The sequence below is a fragment of the Channa argus genome, chromosome 11 (assembly GCF_033026475.1).
Source record: "Channa argus isolate prfri chromosome 11, Channa argus male v1.0, whole genome shotgun sequence".
Classification (NCBI taxonomy): Eukaryota; Metazoa; Chordata; class Actinopteri; order Anabantiformes; family Channidae; genus Channa; species Channa argus.
The window spans coordinates 27515831-27541932 of NC_090207.1; the positions used below are offsets into that span (position 1 = coordinate 27515831).

A 26102-nucleotide genomic window follows, 5' to 3' on the forward strand; every position below is an offset into this window, starting at 1 on the left:
TCATTTACAACAGTGCTACAACAGTGCCCCAATCCCTTTTCGACTGCTTTTTACTCATTGACCTCAGTGAGTTAACTTCAACTATTACCTCATCAAAATCAACCACATCCTAACTAGACTGTTCAAGAATGCTTTACACTTTTAAGATAATCAAACCACAAATTAAAAAAAATCCTTGAAAAAGTTGTTGCAAAACAACTCTGGGACTACATGTACAGGATTAACTTGTTTAAAGAGTTTCTGGATTTAGAGTGCATCACAATACAGAAAGAGCCCTGGTAAAAGTCATCAATGATCGTCTCTTGACTTTAGATAACAGACTAGTTATCTATACTTGTTTTGTAGGATCCTAGTGCTGCATTTGACATCATTGATCACAAGATTTTATTACTGAGATTGGAACATTTAATTCGAATTAAAGGAACTGCACTAGGTTGGTTTGAATTGAATTTGTCATATAGTGTAATTTCTTCAAGTTAATCATGAATCTTCCGTGCACACAAAAGTTAGGCAGTTAGGAACTCCACTAGACTCCATGTTAGGACCAATACTTTTTACTATATGTCTGTCAGGCTGTCTCCCCATATACACATGAGGTGATGTAAATTTAGTGCTGGAAAAGTTATAAATTGGGAGGCAAAACCAAAATCCTGGGCAATCAACTAAGCTTAAATTAAATAGATAAAAGAAAAAAAATTAAAAACCACAGCCTCACAGCAAGCTAAAAACCCTAACCTACCCTTTATTCAACTATTGTGTATTTTATGCTCTCACCTAAGTGGAACCTACCACCTGTACAGATAAGCATGGGGTAAGCTCAATCACATGAAAATAGATGTTTAAATAATTTACAATATGAAGACTAAATATCTCATTTAACTGCAACCACTACAGAGTGACAATGGCTGTGCCTACACTTCTATATAATACTATTAAATAGAGTGCATTTAATCTCCTTAAACTTAATACTATCTCAACCTGGTAGCACCCAGCTTCCCACTGCTGAGGGGACCTAATGATAAAAACCTGCCTGTACTCTTCTTGAGGACCCTGCTGATCCACTCTACCTTCACAGTAGAAACACCACAATAAAATACTGGTAAAATTCCTCCCAACAGACTCTAGTCCCAAAACAATAAAAATAACTAAACAAAACAGATTAATTCAACAATTACATTTCAAACAGTAACTCAACTAAAACATTGTTAATGTTAGGGAATACAGGTCCTAGTGAAAAGTGAAGACTGTGACTTATTCACAGTCTCCTATAGGCAACATCATTAGAAAATACTCCATAAATATCCATTGCTACCCTGACACCAAGCTATATCTATGAAACCATATAAAACAAATCAATTAACCAAACTGCAAGCATGCCTAAAAGGTATAAAGGGCCTGGATGTCCTACAATTTCCTACTTCCAAGCTCTGACAAAACAGAATTTATCGTATTTGGGCCAAAAATTCTCAGAAATATGTTGTCCAACCATATTGTTACTGCAGGTGGCATAGCTTTGTCCTTCTCTACTACTGCAAGGTAAGTTTTTGACCAGAATATGTCCTTTACGTCACATAAAACAAATCTCTGGAACAGCTTTTTTCCACCTATGGAACATTGCCAAAATTAGGAGCATCCTGTCTCAAAGTGACATGTTTGACTAGTAATTAACTAGTTTCTTAGATGTGTTTTGGACCAGATTGTATGATGTCATTTCTTTGATGGTCACTGGAACAGAGTTCCACTCATGTGCAGCTGTAACTGAAAATGCAGACTGACTGAATGCACTTTTTGTACTTCTTGTTAGTTAAATCTAGATTATTATGTAACACCATGCTTCTTATATATAAAGCTCTAAATGGTCAAGCTCCCTCATATCTAAAAGACCTCATACCATATCATACCAATAAACCACTGCGATCCAGAATGTAGGCATACTCTGGGTTCCCAGAATTTCCAAAGGTAGAATGGGAGGTAGAGCCTTTAGCTATCAAGCTCCTCTACTGTGGAACCAGCTCCCTTTTCAGATATCAGGAAACAGACACGCTCTATTTTTAAGGCTAGTGCCTTGAGATGACTTTGTTGTGAATTAGCGTTATATAAAGTTAAACTTAAATGTATCTAGATGTATCTGTATGTAACTAGATTTTGCCGAAAGAAATGTCTAATTAAAGGAATTAAAGAAAACCTTTTATGCTCATAAAAGGTCCGAGGGTGGTCATGTCGTAAGCTGCAGATGGATGTATTCTTTTTAAATTTTATATTACATTGTACTTTTACATCTTACATTGTTGTGCAACCTAAGCTAATGCTCATGTTAAACTTGGAATTACCGTGGACCTTTCTGCTTTGCGAAAAATGGTATATGTTGTAACTTTAAACAAGAAGTTTATCCTAGTGTATTGTTCTTGAATATTGTACAGATAAATCACACACACTGTATATCTTACTAAAATACTAACTAAATATGGGAAGTACTGTACCTAGAGTCTTTAGTTGAGTATTCCCTATTTAAGTACTATAACTTAATGTAATAGCACTCAACAAATTGATAATGGGTTGAAAAACATTGATTTTACATATACATAACTATTTTAATGCAATTGGTGTGTTAAGGTTAGTAAAGTAATTTAGCAAGGACCCAAGTAAGATGACGGCAACAGGAGGTACAAAGAAAGGGGTATTCGTTTTTAAAGAAACTGGAGGGGTTAGCACAACAGAAAATCACTCCATGAGGAGGGTAATAAACTTACAGAAGAAAAGGTAACAAACGACAGACTTATACACGTACACGGTAAACGACAGACGGGACAGCTATTCAAACAAACGGGTGTACACATACAAGACCGACAAAATCCAGACAAGACAGAACCAATGTAAGGTACACCCAGGGACTAGACAAGACCGTAACTAATGTAAACATACAGGTAAAGGGATAAATTAACGGGGAGAAAAGAACATAGCTAAATAGGAGAAACTAACACAGGGAGCAGGATAAAACAAACAGGCGGAGGATAAACAAATCGAAAACGTAACAAGGAGTAACCAAACCACAGACCAAAACCATGACAGAGTCCACGGCAGGCGGACAGAAAGGTTGGAAAAGGGTGATGTTTACCATTGTGTAGCATCCCCTCTTCTTGTTAAAACAACTGTCTGTGAATGTTTGGGAAGGGGTCAGACCAGTTGCTTTTAGGAGTGAAATATTCTCCCATTCTTGTCTGAGGCAGGATTATAGCTAGATAGCTAGATTGGATGGGGACGACTCCACAGATGCTCAATAAAGTTCAAGTCAGTTTGCAATTATGTGGTACTGAATCTAGGTTGATGAGAAAAAAATAATTTAAATGATCATAGTATCAAGCTGCAACAAAAAAAGAAACTTAAAAAAAGGAAGGGGGTTTGATAACTTTTCTATGTATTAGGCTCCTCAAATTCAATCTCAAGTTTAAGTGAAAACTTAGCTGGGGGTGTGGCAGTCTATGAATTTTGAAAAAGATAAAGCTGCTGAAGTGGAGATTTTGAAAGCTGCTCCCATCAATTCTCCTGACCAAACATGCAGTGCTTAGAAATACTAGTACTTGGAAATTATATATATATATATATATATATATATATATATATATATATATATATATATATATATATATATATATATATATATATATATATATATATATATATATATATATATATATATAGATAGATAGATAGATATATATATAGAGAGAGAAAGTTCTGTGTTTCTTTACTTATACCTGTAAGTTGTAACCACCAAATTTAAATTGCAGGGTGGGAGCAGGGTCACTTACTGGAACCTTTGGGGTCCATGTTAATATGTTAAATCAAGTAATTACTGTAATTTCTAAGTTCATTTTGTCAGGAACTAATTTCTGCAGCAACATACTGGGGAGGCAGGAACATTGCGTTGGACATATGTGAATGGGCCAGACAGAGGGACCTCATTACCTTCATGAGGAGTAAGACAACTCTGGGCCTCTAAAAATAGCTAATTAAAAATAGATGTCAGCTCTAATTATGACAACAAGGCATTTGCCTTTATGCAGCTTGATCATCTTAAAGTCTGACAGGCAGACACCATCTCCAAGGTGATGACCACCTAACACATTTTTAAGATAAACTGACAGCAGTACATTCTTTTCCTATAGGTTGTCCAGGTAAATTACAGCTATCCCAAGCAGAGCTTTGTCTTTTTTTTGTTTAGTATATTGTAAAATAAATGACAGGAGTTGACTTTTCACCAGTTTTTCACCATTTGTAGTTTAAACTCACGCCTGCTTTCACTCAGCAATGTATGACATCAGCCAAAACCTTGCCATAAATAATCACGTAATGGATGAGAGTACTGTTGTCAGTTTCTTAGCAACGCGCGCGCGCACACATACACACACTTGCGTCATTTCCTATTCACAGAGGGTCTGAGACCATCGGATGTAGCGCTCCCTGTCAGTTGCGCACAGAGAAGGCTCCATCATTAAAAACCTGTCAGACTCTGGAGTTTGTTTTCTGACCAGAAAAAAACATTACGAATGCCAAAATTACAAGGTACCTTTATAGTTTTTACGGTATTAAAAAGAGCTTTCATCTGTCGTGTTTTCAATATTACACGGGACACTGAATCGCTGAAGCTTGTTGGGGTGAACGCATCGGTAAAGCTTTTGTTTTGTTTTGAAAATATAAAGACAAGAAGAAGAATGGAAGAATGCACCAGCAAACAGAGAGCGCGTTGTTTCAGGCAGAAACACCGTGCGGACCGCATATCAGAGCCGATATACACGTAGATCACCGTTAACCTGTTCTGGCTGCCCACTGTGCAATAAAATGTTTTACTTTTTGCTTTTAAGGAAATGATCGACTTAAACAAAGCTTAACCAGATGTTCACTCCCTTCTCACTTCTGTATAATTTTGTGTTTCCCCGTTATGTTGTAGGATGAGCGCTGATTTGGAGCTCGTTACGCTCAGCACATCGGTCACTTCGGCCGGGTCCAGTGGCCGTGCGCTCTCGGCAAACGTCCAGAAGCTCCATAGTGCTCTTTACTTGCTGCTAAGCGACCTGGAGAGAGAGCAGTTCATCCACTGCCTCAATGTGTACCACGCCAAGCGCAACGTTTTTGACTTAGTACAAACACTCAAAGTAATTCTAAATACCTCCGGAAAGCGGCAGCTACTCCCCATGCTGCGCCTGGTCATCCCGAGGTCGGACCAGCTCCTCTTCGATCAGTACACATCCGAGGGACTCTACCTGAAGACAGATATGATTTCCAGTAATGGGGGTGCAGAGGACTTTGGAGACGAGGGTGATACCACTCTGCAGAAATATGTTAGTTCCATACATGAGCAACCAGTCATCTCGGACTTTGCAGACGGTTTCACCGCTGCTTCGGAACTGTCTTCTCTGGCTCCGCCAGAGCCCTCAAGTAATCTTGAGGGCTCAATTAGAGGGGAAGTGCGCAAAGTTACTCTGATACGCTGCAGGAGCCACGAGGGTCTGGGGTTTAGCATCCGCGGCGGTTCGGAGCATGGTATGGGGATTTACGTGTCTCTGGTAGAACCAGGCTCATCCGCAGAGAAAGAAGGACTGACGATCGGGGACCGGATAATGACCGTGAACGACAAGAGCTTGAACAATGTCAGTCACACTGATGCGGTAAAGGTAGGAATTTATGTATGTGCAAGTGCGTTGGAGCGGTAATCCTCTAATTCATTCTAAAACAGCCCACAGGGGCCTAGGAAAACCTAGGTATGGGGCCCCTCTCTTAGGGATATATATATATATATATATATATATATATGTATATGTATGTATATATATATATATATATATATATATATATATATATATACATACATACATACATATATATATATATATATATATATATATATATATATATATATATATATATATATATATATATATATATATATATATATGTATATGTATATATATGTATATATGTATATATAAGTATATATAAGTTTTTAAATTTAAACTGTCAGAAAGATGCTAATTGTAAGGGAAGACCAGTGATTTCCTCTCTTACAATTTTGATTACTGTAGCTTTTAAAAATATATGCATCTGAATGACGCTGATGTACAAACCATATCCTCATTAAGATGAGGGGTAAATATACTGTATGACTTCTGGTTGAGAGACTATTAAGACTACGGAGTTTGCAATAAGTCTTTCTGGGTTTCATATTAGTCTGTATTTAGTTGCCTTTATGTTGAAATCCCAAAGAACACCCACACAGCAGACTTAATGCTTAAATATTCAATAGCCTAATTATAATTGTGATATGTTTTATAACACAAAATCCTGCTGATGATTTATCTCATTAAATGATTCTGATAAATTTCAGTTATTTCATATGAAACTGTTTCTAACCAATGTAAGCATGCAATAGATTTTTAACTTTATATCTGACTGAATGATTGACATAATGACAGACAATTACAGAATGTGTTTATTGCTGAACAACAACACATTCTCATCGTGTTCATAATAGTTATATTAACAGTAGAAAATAACAGCTCTTAAAAAGAAAAGAAATTTTATGCGAATCAGACTAACTGTTAAGATAGACACAACATTTAATGAGATGGTGGATTGGAAAACAAATGAAACTGCAAGTGTTAAATAGGTTCTTTGATTAGTGCAATTCAGTAATAAAATCGTGCTGGTGTTATGATGCCCTTTTACATCAGTCTGACAAGCTGCAGCATCAAATCATCAGTAAGTTTACAATAATGAGGTGCATTGGTCTTCTTAGGCATCCCTCCTTGATTTTCAATGCTCAGAGCAATATAATTGACTTGGACATTCTTTAACATGGAAGACCAGCGTGTATATTGTGATGAGTCTGATTTGACCCTTTCTTGCTTTCAGCCTGCAAATGTCAACAATAGACAAGAACAGACCCATTTGGTTGCTGTTGTTTGCTTAATTTGCTTAATTTCTCTGCAGTCAGTAAAATAAAGGTGCTAACCTGAACCAAAATGTTTCTTTAGACTGATGCTGTAGAAGAACCAACCGTTCAGATGATTCTTTGAAGAATCATTCAAGTGTTTAAAGAACTCTTGAAGTATCTTTTAGGAACCATAAATGAATCCATATAGAAAGGAGGTTATTTGAGAACGATTTATGTTAATGGTTCCAAGACACAAATGGTTCCAAAAAGAACCATTATATTTAAATGGTTCTTTGAGGTCTTATTTCAAATTTTGACTATATACATTTTTTGAGACAGTTTTTTTTATAGCCGGATCCGGCTCATTCCTCTGATGAGGCTCCCTGTGGCTTTTAAAAATAATTATTATTAGCATTCCAAGTTTCCGACACAAGTTTGTCCGGTTTAGGGAGGTTTTCAATATCACCCCATTCATGATTCTGAGCAAGAACGGCCTTCAGATGGGCAATATCTTGAAGGTCAATAAATATTTTAATTGCCTATTTTTTTCATTTTTCAGTAAAAGAATAATTTTATTATTCAGGTTGACAGCTGACTGCATGCACCAGTAAAAGTAAAGGCAAAACAACAAAAAAAAATTATATGAAATTTAAATTCATTTTTAATATCATAAGGGTTTTGTGGCTCCAAGTGTTTTCTTTACTGTTGGGAACGGTCCAAATGGCTCTTTGAGTGGTAAAGGATTTTTAAAAAGTTGTGTCATACAAACCTTTAAAATCCCCCACAGACTATGTGGACAACCTGAAAAATGAGAATGTCTTAACCAATAGTGACCTTAGACACCCAGCAATTGCCAGGTAATCTTGCAGTCACTCTGTGGCATGTAACAAATCATCCAAAGATATACATTCTGATATCTAAAAACACCACATAAGACAATAATATATTTGCAGTAAATTATTAAGCAAAGTAAGACAAACAGGAAAATATGGTTCAAATCTGCAGCCTCCATTTTGAAAAATGCTATGCTGCATCACAATAATGCAATTTATTCATTACACTGGATTATTAGCACTTAGTATTGGGATAATGTGGTCATAAAAACTGATTTAGGAAAGATATTGTTTTTTACTATTAAATTCTATTGGTCGTGCACTAATGAACTATAAATAAAAATTTGCCTATAAGACAGATTAGTGGTCATATGTATTCATATCTGAACTTCCAGCATGATTTCATGTGACAAGTCAGAGACTACAAAAAGCCTATAGCTTGACTTAAAATGAAGTAAATGTTTTAATACTTTTAGCCAAGCCAAGCCAACTTTATTTATAAAGCACTTTAAAAAACAGCAAAAACTGCCCAAAGTGCTTAACAATTTAAAATGGTAAAGCCAAAATAAATACATATAAAGTAATAAAGGATAAAAAGAATAAAAATACAATAAAAAAGTACAGTCACCTACTTAGAAAAAAGTGAGTGTTCAGCTTTGATTTAAAAATAGACAGTGAGGAGGCCTGTCTAACTTGCAAAGGCAGTGCATTCCACAAACTGGGGCCTGCAACAGCATATGCTCTGTATCCCCTGAACTTCCGCCGTGTCCTCGGCACGTCCAGTAGCTGTTGGTCAGCAGACCTGAGCGACCTGGAGGCGCAGTGCACATATAGCAATTTAGAGAGATAGGGCGGAGCAAGACCATTTAAGGACTTAAAAACAAATAAATTAATTTTGAAATGAACTCTTAAAATTGACAGGCAGCCAGTGCAGTGATGCTAAAACTGGGGTGATGTGCTCTCTCTTCCGTGTTCCAGTTACAAACGTGCAGCGGCATTTTGTAACAGCTGAAGACAGGACAGGGACAAGTGAGAGACACCAAAATACAGAGAATTACAGTAATCCAGCAGAGTTGTGACAAAAGCATGGATCACTGTCTCAAAGTGCTTTTTTGACAAATATGACATAACTTTTGCCTATTGTCTTAAATGAAAGAAGCTGGATTTCACACTGCACTAACCTGCCTGTCCAAGCTAAAACTACTGTCCAGCTCAACACTCAAATTAGGGACAGTAGGTGTAACAAATTGTGTCAAAGAGCCTAGACAGGTCTACAAGAGGGGGGCCCACTGCTGGTGCTTGGACCAAAGACAATAACCTCTGTCTTTTTTTCATGAAAATGGAGGAAATTAAGAGCCATCAAGGCTCGTAATTCCTCAAGACACTCCATCAGTGAGTTTATAGAATAGCCATCTTTCTGTCTCAGTGGCACATATATCTGGGTGTCATCTGCATAACAGTGGAAAGGACAGTTATGCTTAAATGGAGCCAGGGGGGAGCAGATAGAGGGAAAAAGCAGAGGCCCAAGAATTGAGCCCTGCGGAACCCCATATAACACAGGAACAGAAGAGGACTGGACATTATCAATTTGGAAGCAAAAGGTTCTCTCTGCCAAGTATGGCCTAAACCACTCCAGAGCAGTGCCATGGATGCCTATCCACTGCTCTAAATGAGAAAACAAAAGGTTATGATCTAAAGGCAGCAGTAAGATCCAGTAGCACCAAGACCACAGAGTCCCCAGTGTCTGTAATTAAGAGGATGTCATTACAAACCCTCAGCAGTGCTGATTCAGTGGTGTTAAGCGATTTAAAGCCAGACTGGAAAAACTCAAGAATGCTGTTTTCCTCTAAAAAGTCCTTCAATTGGACATATAGAATTTTCTCCAGAATTTTTGACAGAAAGGGAAGTTTAGAAATGGGCCTAAAATTAGACGCACAAAGTGATCCAGGCCTGGCTTTTTAATCAGTGGCTGCACTGTGGTGTAGGAAGGTAGAGTGGTTGTCCACCAATCTCACAGTTGTTGGTTCAGTCCCCACCTCCTCTAGTCACATGTCAAAGTGTCCTTGAGCAAGACATGAACCCCAACTTAGTTGCTCCCGGTGATCGTTGGCCAGCTGCATAGCATCTCCCCCATCGGTGTATGAGTGTGTGTGTGTGTCTGTGTGTGTGATTGTGAGTGTGAATGGGTGAATAAGAAGCAGTGTAAGGTGCTTTGAGTGCCAATAGGTAGTAAAGTGCTATATAAGTGCAGAACATTTACCATTACTGTAGCAGGTTTGCAGTGTCTTGGGAAGACACTGGAGGCAAGGCTGCTGTAAATAACACCAAGAGAGACAGAAGGCCCCAGAGTAGTGATAACCTCTTTAAAAAATTGGTGGAACCACATCAGTGAGGGAACCTGAGGTCTTCAGATGTCTAACATTCTTATATAAAAAAAACAAAGTCACAGGCTCAAACTGGTGAAAAGTTACAGGGCACAACAAAGACACTGAAAGGTCAGAAGCAGGTGGTGATATGAGAGCCCTCATATTATTCACCTTATTTACAAAAAACTTAAGAAAGTTTTCTCATGCTTCCAGGGAAGGTTAAAAAAAACAGTACTTGGGGCATTGAAAACAACATCTATAGTGTTAAACAGAACATGACGCTTGTGACAGTTTGACAGGATGATATTTGAAAAGTGTTCCCTTTTTGGCTCTTTTACAATAGCCTGATAACGACGCCAGGATTCCTTTAAAATTTGGAATGACACCTGCAGCATGTACTTCTTCCACTTTCGTTTTTGGCACTCGCGTCTGACAGTGCGAGTTGTATGATTCAGTTGTATGATTGTATGATTAACTTTAGGCTGCCTGGATTTTAACGGAGGCACGGTCTCTAATGCTGTTTGGCAGGTGGAATGAAACCAGGAGCTTGTTTTGATGGAAAAAGAACTGAGAACTGAGCAGCAGTGGAAGAGTTAATAATACGGACGCACCGAGCAGGAGTGCGAGGCTTAAAGGTGTTCCAGGGAAGCATAATGTCAAATAATACAGGCATATGATTAGAAAACACTGCATCACAAATCCTCAAGTTGGTAACAGACAGACCATAAGTTAAAACCAGGTCAAGAGCATGTCCATGCTCTTGCGTGGGTTTCGAAACGTGCTGAAGAAATTAAAAAGAGTAAGTAAGGCTTAAAAAGTCCTTGGACATTGTTTTGTTTGGACAGCACACATGCACATTAAACTCTCCAATGAGACGGACTCGATCATACTTAGGCATGATTTTAGCCAAAAATTCTGAAAATTCATTAAGAAAGTCCTTATTGTATTTGGGTGGACGATAGATAACTGCGCAAAGCACAGGTTGAGAGTGACCCAGTTCAAACAAGTCAAGTTCAAAACTGGAAATGGAAGACGACAGAGGTGGCTGGCTACTTTTACATGCAGATTTATAAACAGTGGCTAGTGACAGTGGCATCTCCAACAGGAAGGGAGGCAAAGCATTTTGACCATCATGCTCAAACTCAACAAAATTTCTCAGTGAGAATCGAAGCTCCAGGAGAGTATTGCGATCGTACACCAGTACAGCGTTGATATTTCGAGTGACACTTGTCAGAAGCACGAACACAAGGAAAACTATCAGAGACAGATGGCAAGCCGTATACACTGGCACCATCTTGGAATCTGAGATGTGTTTTTGTAGCTTTTTAACTTACTCATACAGGTCAGAATCAGTAATATATTTCAACACAGACTTCACTTAAGACTTGAATACAAAGATAGTAAAAAGAATCCTGGCAGAGGACCTCCATGTAGAAGGCTTACGGAAGTAGCTTGACCATAGATGATATACAGATCGTGTGTAAGAACAGGATAAAACCAGAGAAATTACATAACACAAGATTTAATGAAACTGTTAAAATATAAAAAAAAAATAGGACTGGGATGATAGGGAATCTAAGTCAATAGAATGGGATGAAACACCGTATATCATTTACCAAAACTCCTTGGCCAAGTTCAATGTGTTGAACTCCTTCCTTTACATATTGGTGACAGCAGTAGGGCTTTTATAAGCAATTTAAAAATTTTCCTCCTATTGCCACCAAGATCCATAACCTCGTCATTCATTTTTAAGTCATCTGAAAATGTTATGTACTGATTCCTCAAATAGCACCAGTCCAAACTTCATCCCTATTGATGATGAACCTGCATATCATATAGATGCCCTCTAGAAAGAAAGAGAGTAAAAGACACTGATTAAAATAATTACATTGTAGATAGGAGTAGGAACGATAGATGAGTTTATTTCCTGTTGTCATTCCACCCTCCCTGTCCTTCAGAGTCTGTTATGTTTTTTGGAAAATATATCCAGCATTTTTCTGAAACCAAGAGTTCTGACATCTTTAAAAATAGCATCTTCTTTTGTATATGATACAGGCTCCTCTTTTGTCTTTTCCTCTTTAGTTAGAATAAGAGCTTTGCTTTTGAAAAATAAAGGTATGTCTGTCGCATTAAGGGTCTCTCTTATCATTTCATCCAGCACATTTTTGGTTAATCACTAATGTTTTGAGATTGATCTGATCAAGTGAGATGAGATAAATTTTTGCGGAGGGCATTTACTTATGAATTAGACGTCTGATCTGCTAGCTTACAAAGGGGAAGGGGCGCTGAAACTAAAGGCCCCACTTTGAATTTTTCTTTTCTAGGTTATCTTTTATCAGCGATCAGGCTATCGTATTGTTTTTGTCTTATTAGTTTTTTAACTCTTAAGACCCAAGCTCCCAAGTGTCCATATACGTGGCCAAGAGGTCTCAGTTATGTAGAATGAACTACTATGGAAATATAACCAAAATGCGATGTACACACATGTGGACGCCAGGTTCTAAGAGGTTAAGTAGCAGACATAGGAAAGTCCCCCCTACCTTAGTGGGTATTAGACCAATCTCAGTGATCTGGACTCTTGTCCAGATGGTGACATAAGTTGTGTGCTTTATCTTAGCATCTTCATAACATTCAAGGCATTCTGCCTGGGAAATAAGTGATGAGCCAATATAAATATTTGCAGTATGTCATGTAGGTTTTTCAAATAAGATTAATACAATTTAAGTTCAGGGTTCCTCTGTATTTATCTTTATGAAAAATGTTCTGAGTCTAACACACGTTTCTGTGATGACAGCTTTTAGAACTTCAACATGATCCAATGCTTCAAATATTGCATCGTTCAAAATTTTTTTTATGAGGAGGAAAATGTTTTTCATCGTTTTCTATACATGTCACTTTCTGCCAATTTGCGCCTCTTTCCTCAGTTGGCCTTGCTGAAGAGAGGTCCATGTAGGACCCTGGTCAAATGAAGGTGCTATACTGATTTTTAATTTTATTTTACACAGAATATTCATGAGAGAGAATAAACTCCCTTCCGGTTGGCAAGACACCTTGGGTCCTCACTTCATTCCACATTACTCACAACACAACGCAGGTTTTGGTTTTCCACTAAAAGAAGAGGTGTCAGCTGAGGCCCGGCTACACATCTACAATAATACTATTGGAGATGTATTCAGAGCTTTTAACTGTAATTAGTTGTTGTAAAGTGTTTTGAGTTGACAGACTATCTACATCTATATATTTCTATTACTCCTGCCCCTGAGAACTACTGCAACTGTAGTTGCACTAGACCCTCCTGTGTAGGGACGCTGTCATAGGGTGAGATAATAGTGATTGGGAAGGGGAGGAGTGGTTGCTAAGCAACGTTAATAGAAAGAGAAGGTGAGAGACATCATGTAGGAAAGGATGAGGTCAGCAATCTCTCCTTTGAGAGACAGATTAAGTCAGTTTCTTTGGTCAGAACTTGTCTTTGTAGCTTTGTGTATGCACGCCTAAAATCCGGGCAAAGCCACAAACCTTGTTGTGAAGTTGTTCTTCAGCACAAAGCCTTAGCTCCCTTGTCATTTAAAAAACTGAGCTGCCCAGCAACCCTTAAGCCACAATCTCTACAGAAACAGCACTAGTATGTTAGCAGCAGACCACTATTTAAACAGAACCTCTACTGCCCAGCATCTCAGAATTTCTTATATCCTATATCCCCAAGCCTCAGATATACAAGGATACAAGGCCTCCTGTTTCTCCATTTGAAAAGTTTGGCCTCCACCTGTAACACGGCTGCTCTATCAAGCAATTGGCACCTGCAACCTCTCTGCCCTATTGAGTAATAATGTTACCTGCAGTATCATCACCCATCTCAAACGTAAGGGTGACTGTGTTTCTAGAGGTAGCGCAATGGTCCACCCATCCTAGGGTTGTTGGTTTGATCTCTGGCTCCTCTGGTCACATGCCAAACTCTCCTTGACACTGAACCCCAACTTAGTTGCTCCCGGTGAGTACCCCGATCGGTGTGTGAGTGTGTATATGATTGTGAGTGTGAATGGGGTAATGAGAAGTGGTTTAAAGTGCTGGAAAAGTGCAGACCATTTACCATTAAAATCTTAAAAAATTAACAATCAGTGTTACTTACAGACCGATCTTCTCCAAAACTCAAATGTAAGAAAATTGCTTGGATGCACATGACAGCATGTGTTGATTATCAGACACAGTGGATAGCTAACACTCTTCTTCCTGTTTCATGAATATAACTAATAATACCATTAGCACATAGTAAGTGGCCCTATAATTACATCTGTAAAGGAAAAGTTCTGTGCCAGAAACAAAATTATGTTAAATGACAGCCCACTTGTCATCCACCTGTCTGACCCTGCCTACTTGCTATTTGGCCTGCAGAAACTTTCATTTCATTTTATTTCAATACAGAGACTTTTTATTTTAACATTTGTTAAAAATATTTCATAATCACAACCAAATGACTCCAGCCACACATGACTTCAACAATTTCCTTTCAGCTTGCTCCACATTGTGGGGAGCTGCTGTTAGTCTGATAAGGCCAAAATAATGAGATGTTGTTTAGAACAAACCGTGACAAACCTTGACTGAACTGACTGCGGGTAACTGTGATCCCTATCCCCAAGTCCACTGCTGGACTCTGCTATTGTCAAGTGTCCTTAAACACACCTCCTCCTTACCATGTGGGAGAAGTCGATGTATCTTCAAATGACACTGATGTGAAGGAACAACCTGTCATGTAGTATAGCTCTGGCAGATCAAATACAAGAATAGTTATCATAGTCTATTGTGTGTGTGTATGTACACAAATGTTGACACAGTGAAAACACTAATGCACATTGATAGTTCTGTTGACATACACGACAGTGTTCATACTGTATATACCCAAAAAAAATAATCAGCGGTCAGTAAGCCATCGTTAAAAGAAAAAAGTTTTATATATATATGAAACAACATGTTTTCTCTTGCCATGGTAGTGCTTTGTCATTCGCCACAGTTTTGTATTAACTCTGACAGATATCAAAAACAAGTATATTGTTGGTTTTTTAATGTTTGAAAATTGCACCAAACCACCCATTATATTTTTCCATAATCTTCATGGTTCAGCAGCTGTAGTAGAATGGCAAAGATGCATAATAGAGACATTTAGTTTGCTTGCATTGGGCATTTTTCAGATATTTCTGTCCAAAGTCAGTTAAAACTTAGGCACAAAGTAGGCAAAAGTCAGCACAAAAATTACTGTAGGTAAATAAAAAAACATGCCAGCATGGAAAGAGACAGGCAGAAGTCAGAACACTGTTAGTGATGTGTGCAGGGATAATTTCCAGGTTATGACTTAAAAATACTATCACAGTATACATGTAACACCTCAATGAGTTCAGTGAGGCCATATTCAAAATTATACTGTTTTGACCAGAACTGAAGAAGTGGCACAGCATTATAAGAAATATATATTTTTGTTTGTTTAACAATACCTTTTAAAGTTTTAAATGTCCTCCTTCAAGTTGTTGTTATTAATATCACTAGAAGCAGAATTTGATTGAAATTTTTGGGCTGTTTTGTTTCAGGTTATCATGAGGGGAAAAAAACAGCATTGCAATCTGGACAAGGGAAACTTGATTGGAATATTTTGGGCCATGCATTCACCTCTAGACAGAAAAGAGAAAAAATAGTTAGACCTTCAGCACAAACCAGGCCTAGCGGGTGACATAGTGACTTAGTCACAGGGAAGAACTCACAGAGTTGCCCCTTTAGAATAAGTGACCAGTGCTGACGTCTGCACTGGCCTGCCATCCTGCGCATCACAACTCCTCCAGCCTAAAAATAAACCCATCAACCACTTCTAACCTAAACTTATTTTATCCACCTACTCATCCTGCCCCAAACAAGACTTACTGAGAGCCTCCCTCCCACCCACTCCATCCTGGCTCAAGCACTCTAGGGATACATATATAGTCCAAATTGCACTTGAATGCCACTCATTTTTGATGGTTATGGTGCTGATCTTTGCCTCTCTAGTTCTGAATGGCTGTGGCCTGCAGAAATGTTGGGCCCAGAATAGTAACCGGCTACTTCTGCCTCAGCCTCTAATTCGCTGTTGTGATACATTGTTGAACTAAGTGAATGAACTGCCTGTGGAGACTTTCTTTGTCATGCATCAATTTTTGTCATTTGTTTAGTGAAGCCCTACTTGCAGACTAACATCATTCCCTTTAGTTTTTCTAGGCCAGTCTTTCGCCTAAGTCCTATTACCCCCTGTTCAAACTCATAATAATAACTGACTATAATAATGTAATGTCTTACATTTTAGTTAAAACTTATTAAATTATGGATTTAGTGAAAATATGTTTAAAAATGCAATAATGTTGCAATTATGTTACATCACCATATCGACCCACTCAAATGCAAAATACATAATTTTTTTTGCCTCTTGTTCCTACAATTTCTATAGAGTGTTGAAAAGTTCTGTTTTCCACAACATTTTCAAAACATCTCTACAGACAAGCATATAGATGGTAAGGTTTGGAAAGATGCAGTGGTAGCTGCTATAAACAAATCTAGTCGCTCTAAATTATTTAACTTCCTGCACCACAGTCACCTTGGTCCTTCTCCACAGTACCTTGGCCCACATCAGATCCACAACCAGTTACTTTGTCTTTGCCACATTAAGCTCTAGATGGTTCGAGGCAACCCTGGGTCAAAGAGTTTACGACACCTGCACAAGCGACAACTTCCTCCAAAGCTTTGGAACCTTCTTGAGGCTCATGATGAAGACATGGTGAAACACTTTACAGAACTGGGCAGCACTGGCTTTTAGAATACGTGGGCTGACTCCATGCGGACTAGCAGCCTTGCTGGTGGGGAGTTTGCTCTGCTGTCTTATCACATGGAGAAGTGTGAAAAGTAAAGGTCGGGAGGGGGAGGTGAAGAGCTAGAGTCCATATTCAGAGTCGGAAGAGGGCCCTTATAAGTGGTGTGAGGAGAGGGGGTTGGAGGGCCACTACAATTGGTGGAAGCATTATCCGTAGGGGGAAGAAGGGGAAGTGGCGGTGGTCGCAGAGAGGCATCAGGGGAGTCATCAGAGGCAGGGGCCACAGTGAAATCTGTTAAGGAACAAGTTCAACTCATTGGCCCTAACCACACTACCCTCAACTCCTCTACCAGCTGGTCTGAAACCTGTGATGTTCGTCATACCACTCCAGACCTCCCTCCCTCATGTTGTTCTCCACTTCACAGCTAGCCTTTTAACCAGAGGCACATAGTGTGGGTGAGAAACACCAGGTTGTGATGAGATCTTCCCAGAGGAGGGAGGGGGGGTAGAGCTGTATGCATCCTCCACATTAGCATACAGTAAGTCCAAAGTCCTCTCCTCTGTACAGGTTACATACTGGGTGAATTTAGGGGGTGTTTTGTCAATGGAGAAATGATTGGGAGACATGAGGGCACCCAGGTGCTTAGTCTGCAGACTAGCTGCAGAAGTGCTGTTGACATTGAATGCCGCGTGTTGGGTTAGCAGGTGGGGTAATGTAAACAGCGACTACAATATCATGTGAGAATTCATTGTGTAAATAATAAGGTCTGGGACCAACAGCTAACAGTTCAAAATCCAAGCTATAGATATGGTTCTTGATTGTAATGTGACCAGAGGTGCACCATCTGTTGTTAACACAAACAGCAAGCCCCCCTCCTTTGCACTTACCGCTCATCGTGCAGTCTCTTTCATCTGTCATAAATTCTATACAATTTATTCTATACATAAATTCTATACATTTTATTTATAAAATGTTTAGAATCAAAACTGGATTTTGTAGCAAAATGTGACCCTGCAGGTAAAAAGGGGCATCAGCAATTGTTGTTGTTTGTTTGACAAGATTGTCTTGTTTTCAAGTTGACAAAACTCTAATGATCATATGTTATTGTGCTTTTGTTAATTCTATCTTTTTCTTTGATGCCTTGGCTTGGATAACCATCTTTAAAGAACAGGAATTATCTGACTCAAATTGTGAAATGGTCTAGAGGACTGATAGGTGAGTTATTAATTATCCTAGTTTCACTGTATACCAGGGAGTTACAGCATCTAACTTGTTTAGTTCTACATGATTTACACGTCCTTCTGGATGTAGTTTTGCAGTCCCAAAGTGTAGTATAAAAATAGTTTTGTTCCAGCAGCCATCATTAAGATGAACATGTCATAGCAACATCGCCATGACATAAAAGCAACTTACATGTGAGGTACAAGGCAAGCAAAAATCTAAGTAAAGGAGGAAAACATAAAGGCAAAGTCCTTTCAGAAAAGTGTTTACATTTCATGAGATGCAAATGCAAGCAACATTTTTATAGATTTAACTGCATAGGAATGAATTCTGGCCAACTTAGTGGGGACAATCTCTGTACAGAGTGTTGATGCAGTTGTGTTATGTCGAAGGTCTGGCTGGGAAGACAAGGACTTTGGTCTTGCAGAGGTTGAGCTGAAGATGTCTCTCTCTTATCCAGGCAGAGATGTCTGAGAGAAAGGCAGAAATGCGTGATGAGACAGTGGAATCGTCCGGTGGAAAGGACAGGAAAAGCTGTGTGTCATCAGCATAGCAATGATAGGAAAGGCCATGCGAGTGGATGATAGAACCCAGGGATGTAGTATAGACAGAAAAAAGAAGAGGACTGAGAACTAAACCCTACGGCACACCAGTAGAGAGGCTTTGAGACTAAGAAATATGCCCCTGCCAGGATACCTTGACTGACCTGTAGCTTTTGCGGCTCGAAGAGATTCCATGACAGTCAGGAGTGCCATTTCTGTGGAGTGAGCCCTCTTGAAGCCAGACTGGTCGACATCTGCAGTGAACATCAACTGGCAGTTCCCAAGGGTAAGTGAAAAAGAGGCCGGTGACAAAGTGGTCCGGGTGAGAGTGCACAGGTGGAAAACATGACGTCTTCTAGTAGGACGCCATGTGCTGCGTCTGTGTAGGAGAAAAGGGATCTGCTGAAAACAAAGAAAAAGACTTCCCGGAGTAGGAGGATTAATTTGAAGCAAAGTAGAGAAACAAAAGAATTGGAGCGTGGCTTTAATGTTCTCGCTCATTGGACTCTGCAAGTAGACTCACTAGTCTTGACACAAGGAGGCCTCAACACAAGGGCTGACACTCCAGCCCAACAGGTGCCTTATTTATGGTCTTAATTGGCTACAGCTGAAACCTCCCCTCCCCCCGTGGAAACCAAACTAATTTGTGTGGTTTGTCAGGTCAAAGGTGTAAATGCTGGGTGATTACTAAGCTGAAACTACCACTAATACAGACCAAATATCCACTTTACCAGAAGAGCAAAACTTTCTACCTATAGTTATTAACTTTATTAAAAACAGACAAAATCAGCAGACTCAAGAGAAATGACAGAAACTCAGCTACCTCTGAAAGCAACAAACAAATTTTAAACTAGTTTGGTGCTTGTCCTACAGGTACAAATAAAGTAACCCAAAGTTGAAGATATATCCTTTGTGTATTTGTAAAAAGTAAAAAGTTGTTTAGTGCAGTGGCAGCTGTATTATGAGTATGTTCAAATGAGCGAGACTAGAACGTTCCTGCCATGACAAATGCAGAACTGTAGACTTCAGCTAAGAGGAAGATGGAGGTGAGTAGGTACTGGTGGTAGTGGGGGAATCAAATGAAAAGAAAAAAATAATTAGTTGCAATATGAAAAGTGAAAAAACAGGGTTTTGTCTTTGTCAGAAAGTACACAAAGGGTTTTTACTGCAGTATGTAGCAGTCTGATCGCAGCCGGAATAAAACCCTATATAACTCCTTCAGACACTTAGGATGTAACAGTCTTTCATTGAAGGAGCTGCTCAGAGATATAACTGTGTCATACACGGGGTGGTAGTCATTCTCCAGCAAGGACAATAGCTTGGGTACCATTCTCCTATCTCTCACCTCCTGTAATGTGTCCATAGACATCCACAGTACTGAGCTGGCCTCCCTAAAGTTTTTCAATCTGAAGTAGAGATGCTCCATCACCAGCACCTTCATAAAGATGGCAAAGTAGGTTTTCAGTAGTGTTCCCATGGGGAGTAGTAGTTTCAGCCACTCTGCTCCCACGCTCTGGAACTCCCACTGTCTATTAGAAGTATATACTCTCTTGCGGTCTTCAAATTCAGACCCGAAACCTACCTGTTCAAGTTGGCCTACTCGCTGTAATTGCATTGTACTGTCAATATTTTCTCTTATATGTGTGCCAATTGTTTGTACTGTGTTCTTGAGTGTTTTGAAAGGCACTAAATAAAATTTATTTTTCTTTCGGCTTATCCTGTGAGTGCAGGGTCGCCACAGCGGATCATTGTCCGGATGTTGACTAGGCAGTTTTTACACTGGATGCCCTTTCTGACGCAACCCTCCCCAATTTCTGCTGTTTCTACCATAAAATGTATTATTATTACAATTTATACACAATTTGACACGTTAGGAAGTGTCAATATCTGACACTGTGGGATGAGAACATGTTGGTAAGCACCATCCTCTCCAGCATCTTTATAAGGTGTGAGGTCAGTGCTACAGCGCAAATAAAAATTGTTCAGTTTCATTTACGGCAGTCAGTGGTTTCCTTTTTGTGTTCATGTTTGTCATCTCTCTGATTGAGTTCCACTGTTTCTTTGTGTTGGATTTAGACAGATCTTCTTATGCCTGCTCCTTGTACTGATACCTGGCAGCTCTCAATTGCAGATTAAAATATATTAAGCAGCTCGAACACCTGCAAAGTCACCAGAAATAAAGGCAGCTCTCTTCCTCCTAATGCACTCCCATGCCCCTTCTGTAATCTCTAGTTTATTGTTTGGATATTACTTTACAGTTTTTTTCCACAGTGCTGTCAATGTCTGCATCCTCAAAAAAGAGGTATTACTGTACAGTGAAATCAACCTTTCAGCGCCTCTTTTTTCTGATATGGTGAAAAAAACTGATATGGTGGGTGGGAATAACATATAGATTATAACATAATCAAGGTAATGCAACAAACTGCTTAAATTCAGGCAGGCCTGTTGCATAGACCCTGTAGCATTCTGTTGCAGTTCCATTGGAATGGTGAAGGTGGTGTATCTCTTGTCTTTTTCTGCCAGTGGGATATTATAGAACCCAGAGGTCAAATCCATCATTCCGAAGTAGGTGTTCCCACCTAGGGCGGCCAGGCTTTCTGACTAGTGAGGCAACTGCCATCCTTTTTTCAGACCAGCACGAGTGGGGAAGCCTGCCTACTCACAGACTTCCTTATTATTTTCTGTTCTTCCATTTCAGACAAGGCCTACCGCAGCTTTTGGTAGTAGGCTGGTGGAACTCTGCGGTAAGGGAGGAAGAATGGTTTCTCATCTGTGAGGTAGATGCGATGCATGAACCCTTTTGCCTCACCGCAGTCTAGTGCATGTTTAGAGAACATGTCATGGTATTTCTCAAGCATATGAACCAACTTCTCCTTAGCTGCCTTACTAGCATAACAGAAGTCAATGTCAACATCACCAAGCCTAACCCTGCTGCGCTTTGAGGCCTGTAGATTTGGCATTTTCACACTGTGTCTCCTTTTTGATGTTTAAGAGTTGGTGGATATTTTGAAAAATCTCCAATTATTTTCCAAGATAAGTTTGCAGTCTGCCAATTTGCAGTTTTGCAGTCTGCCAGGTTGCAGTTTTTCAGGGTAAGGGGCTTATCTAACAGGTTAGTAACATTCATAAGAATCCAACTATCACCCCACAATGGAGTGGGGTGATACCATGAAACCATGATTTTGCGTGGCATGGATTTGGATGAGGTGGGCTGTACAATTACTAGAGCTAGGATAGGCTCCAACCTCCCTGTGAACCCAAACAGTAACAGACATACACAGAAGAATGACCTTAAAGAAGGCAAACCCAGGTACATTGTGTGTGGCAGTTCCAACACAATTTCATCCATCCATCCATTAACTGTAACCACTTATCCTATTTTTGTCTATAATTGTCTTTGTTACTGTATTCTATCAATGGCCGAAGCAAATTTCTTCAATGGGTTGAGCATACTTGTGCAAAGAAGCGGATTGATTCTGGCTCTTATTATTAATGTGGAGAAGTGTAGTGTAAACCTCCTGTGACTCACAGAACAGCTTTGACAGTGGTGCAAGAATTTTTGTTTTTAGCTTGCACTACTTGACAAAACAGAGAAAGGTTTCTGCTCAGTTATTAAGTTTGGCAGTTTATTATTTATTGTAATTTAATAACAGAGAAGACCATGACAAAACATAAGAAGAAAAACAGAGTTGTTTCGGATCAAGCATCTATCTCTAAACATGTATATTACTAAGGCTTGTAGGGTGATGAAGCCCTATCCCTATTCCAGCTCTGTGATGGGGGTGTTACAGCGGGTTCAGGTCACCAGTCTATCTCAAAAAGTCAACTATTCAAACTCACACCTAGTATTTACAGTGTATTGCATCTGCAACCATTAATTTTTCTTCTAATGCAGGTGCTAAAGGGATCCAAGAAGCTGGCCATGTTGATTTGTTCAAAAGATCATATCCCTGGAATTTACATCAATAATGATATGTACAGCTGGGTGGACCCTCAAGGCCAGAGTATCTCCCCACCACCAGACATCCAGGAGGCCAACCAGAGGCGAAGGCAAAACATGGAGGACAGGATGGTAAGGAGAATGTGTGTTGTGGTGGAATAAGCCAAAAAAGGCCAGTGTAAAAGGCAATTTTACTAGTGAAAAATTCATAATAAATAAAACAATTAAATAACTGAGACGAGTGCAGAGTATTTTAAAAGGACGAACTTCCTGTAAAAAAAAAATACTACTGTAGATTTCAGAAATTGTCAGATTAAAAATTGCGTGTTAAAACAAGTTATCTCACAACAGGGCAGAATACAATACAATAATACAAGAATTCTATCTGTACCATCTTTATTTTTTACACTGTTCAGATAGCCGTTTAGAGGTTCAGTTTTGCTACAACTAAAAGTAGAGGCTGGGGCTCAATTGGTAGATGTAGAGGTTTGGTGGTTTGGCTCCCATTTCTTCCTGGGAGATATTTCAGGAAGTGGGTTCAGTTAAAACTCAGGTCCGTTTACTCCAAATTGAGAAAAGGTTTGGGTTTTAGTTAAAGAATAGAGCTCCCTTTATTTCTGAGTTAAACTTTATGTTGAGTTCGTTGGTTAAAGAAAACCTGCAAACTAACAGGTTCAACCTGTCAGCTCACAGGTTTTCTTTAATAAATCCAGTGTTTTCTCCATTCTCTCCATCCTCCCCCTCCATCCTTAAATCTATTGGCTACACTATTTGGCTAAGTATGAATTTGAATGAAAAACAAACAAAACTTGGTTGGACCTGATGTTTTTATTTCAACTTTATTTATATGGTGAGAGTTCACACTGAAAAACCTTTACTTTATTAACTTTACTTTAACGATGTTTTATTAATTCCAGAAGCAAAATTTGTTCATTACAGTACGTGTTACACATAATAATACAGTATATATACAAAGTAATAAGATATCAATAAAGTTAAATATAAAATTAAATTATAATACTATTAATATAATGTACATTGTGCAAATTAGTGAGGTTCCTTTTCTGAAAAAGCCAGAGATATGTTCTTGTATTGTCTATTGAAAGTGCCTTAGTGCATGCTGTATAATGTTTGTACTAATGTGCATATACAGAAACACTGGAGACATGTTACAGTTGTTTTAGTTATGTTGTGATGTAGAGGAGAAGATCTGTCTTCTGACACCTCAGAGAGTCATTGTACAGACTTGCTGTTGGCAGCAATGACATCCTGCACCATTCTTTGTCGCAGCAGAGCCGAAGAAGCCTCTTGCTGAAACTGCTCTGCTGTTTCATCTCCAGCATTTGGAGACGATGTAAGCTGTTCTCCATGATGTTTAATAGTTAGTGGAGCATCTTCCTCTCCACTACCAATTCCAGAGTTAAAGGTCACCAATACAGTGCCAGCTTTCCTAATTGGTTTATTCATGAAGAGAAGTGGGAGAAAGTAATACATCTGTATATGTAGCTACTCTTATTTTTTGTCTTACTTTTTTGTCTGTAATTGGATATAATCGGTGTTACATATACTACTCAATGTGGTGAATGAGGATAAAAAGAGTTTTTATAATAGACAATTACAATAAACTCTGTAACCATGAATGAGGAAAAGAATTGAATTTAATATTTGTTTTTCAAAATCAATGTGACAGTTCTCTGACACAGTGTTGTAATTAAGATTCATTTGGGTTGATCTTTATCAGTTGATGCATCAAAATCATCATGGGTTCTCAGATTATGCTGAGGATCACTTAGTCCTATGGTGTGTGTGTGGAAACTGCAGGGACATGTCCACTGATCTTGAGAGAATGTGCTGTATTCAGGAGACAGCCCCATCCATGACCATCATTTTCCCTGTACTGCCTGGAGGAGGGTTTTTCCATAGTCTCCATGTTCACTTGAACTACATGGAGGATCTTAATTTACTTGGGAGAGCAGGGAAGACTGGGAATGACAACTAGGAGTACCACTTTGCAGCATATAGAGCCTATATATGCTAGTAACATTGCTGAAGGGCATGGAAAAATTATCAGTTCTTCTTGCTGTGTGTGGGCAATTTGGGGCAAATGGCCTGATCCCCTCAAGCAGTATACTGGCTTTGTTCATGGCCATTAGTCCCTTCCCTGCAGTTTCCTAACAAATGTCAGGATCCGAGCAGGTAGAAACAGGACACAGGAATAAAGTCTCAAAGAAAAAAAGGGCTTTTATTTGCCTAAATGAAACATATACAAACACATTTGAATTACTAACAAAATGTGGGCCCTAAAAGAGGTCGACAAAAGATAGCTAACCCGAGTAACACACACAAGGGGCAACATATACACTGGCTTGCCAATCAAATATGAAACACAAAGGGTAAACATTACTGTTAAACAGTTTACTAACATGACCCAATTTTTTAAATTTGCAAAAGCAATAATAAATAATATACCAAATAAAGTTTAATAACCTATAACAACTAAAGAAACATTATCCCCATTATCCCCCAGAATGCAGTCTACATTCCCAACAATCCTTTCTTGTAGCTCTCAGATGTAGGCATGGGTCTTGGACAGAAACTGAATAAGGGCTGAGTCGTGAATAACACAAGCTAAGTAAAGTAGAGAATTTCTTGTTTTGCAGGATGCATAAGATTACATCTTACCTGACATCTTATGTCACTCTGTCTAGTCTGTTACGATGGAAGATGTTGTCTATTGCAGGCTGTAGCACTCTTGCTTTGTAGATAAGTGGTGAGAACGAGAACCCAAGAAGTGCATCCTCTGCTGAGCCTTTCTGAGCATAGAGTAAATATTATTTTCCCACCTCAAAGCTTGGGAGATGGTGGACTCCAAGAATTTGAAGGTTTCCACAGCTGACAAACAACTTGATGATATGATGAGGAGATGCAAATCCAATCCTGAAATCCATTGTCATCTCCACAATCTTTAACATGTTCCAGGTCCAGGTTGCAATTTATGCGGAAAACAGTTCTACTATTTTTTCTTGCTGAATGTAGGGATTGAACCGGTGACCCCCAGTTTTATATTGTTTTACACTGCATAATTTAGATTATTGATGAAACTGAATGATCTGAATCTCATGTCTGCCCTACAGGTACACCTAAATATGGATGATGGTCGCTCATTGGGGCTAATGATCAGAGGCGGTGCTGAGTATGGATTGGGAATCTACATCACTGGAGTTGACCCTGGATCTGCTGCAGATGCAGTAGCACTAAAGGTAAAGAACCTTACCCTGTCTTCATAGCACTGCTACTGTATGTATGTTATTGTTCTGCTTATGTACAGTAATTAAAGTCATTAAGGCATTTTCTTTATAGAGGTCATTAAAAGGATTGATCCTAATTGTGTGCAAAAAAAAGTGTGCAAATATCCTTATATTATTGATACACAGCTTATGATATCTGG

At 39.0% G+C, this 26102-nt stretch overlaps 1 protein-coding gene across 3 annotated transcripts in view; it reads left to right on the top strand.

The window, feature by feature from the left end:
• Positions 1 to 4419: 4419 nt before the first annotated feature.
• whrnb (whirlin b) overlaps positions 4420 to 26102 on the top strand; it is a 50147-nt gene continuing 28464 nt past the window's right edge. Inside the window, exons 1-4 of one of the 3 annotated variants that reach the window (XM_067520838.1) lie at positions 4420 to 4563; positions 4949 to 5672; positions 22610 to 22786; positions 25789 to 25914. In XM_067520838.1, the coding sequence (XP_067376939.1) occupies positions 4950 to 5672; positions 22610 to 22786; positions 25789 to 25914 (1026 nt within the window). In that variant the 5' untranslated portion in view covers positions 4420 to 4563; position 4949. Of the gene's footprint in view, positions 5673 to 22609; positions 22787 to 25788; positions 25915 to 26102 lie in introns of all 3 variants that reach the window. The other 2 variants (XM_067520840.1, XM_067520839.1) reach the window with 2 other exon arrangements.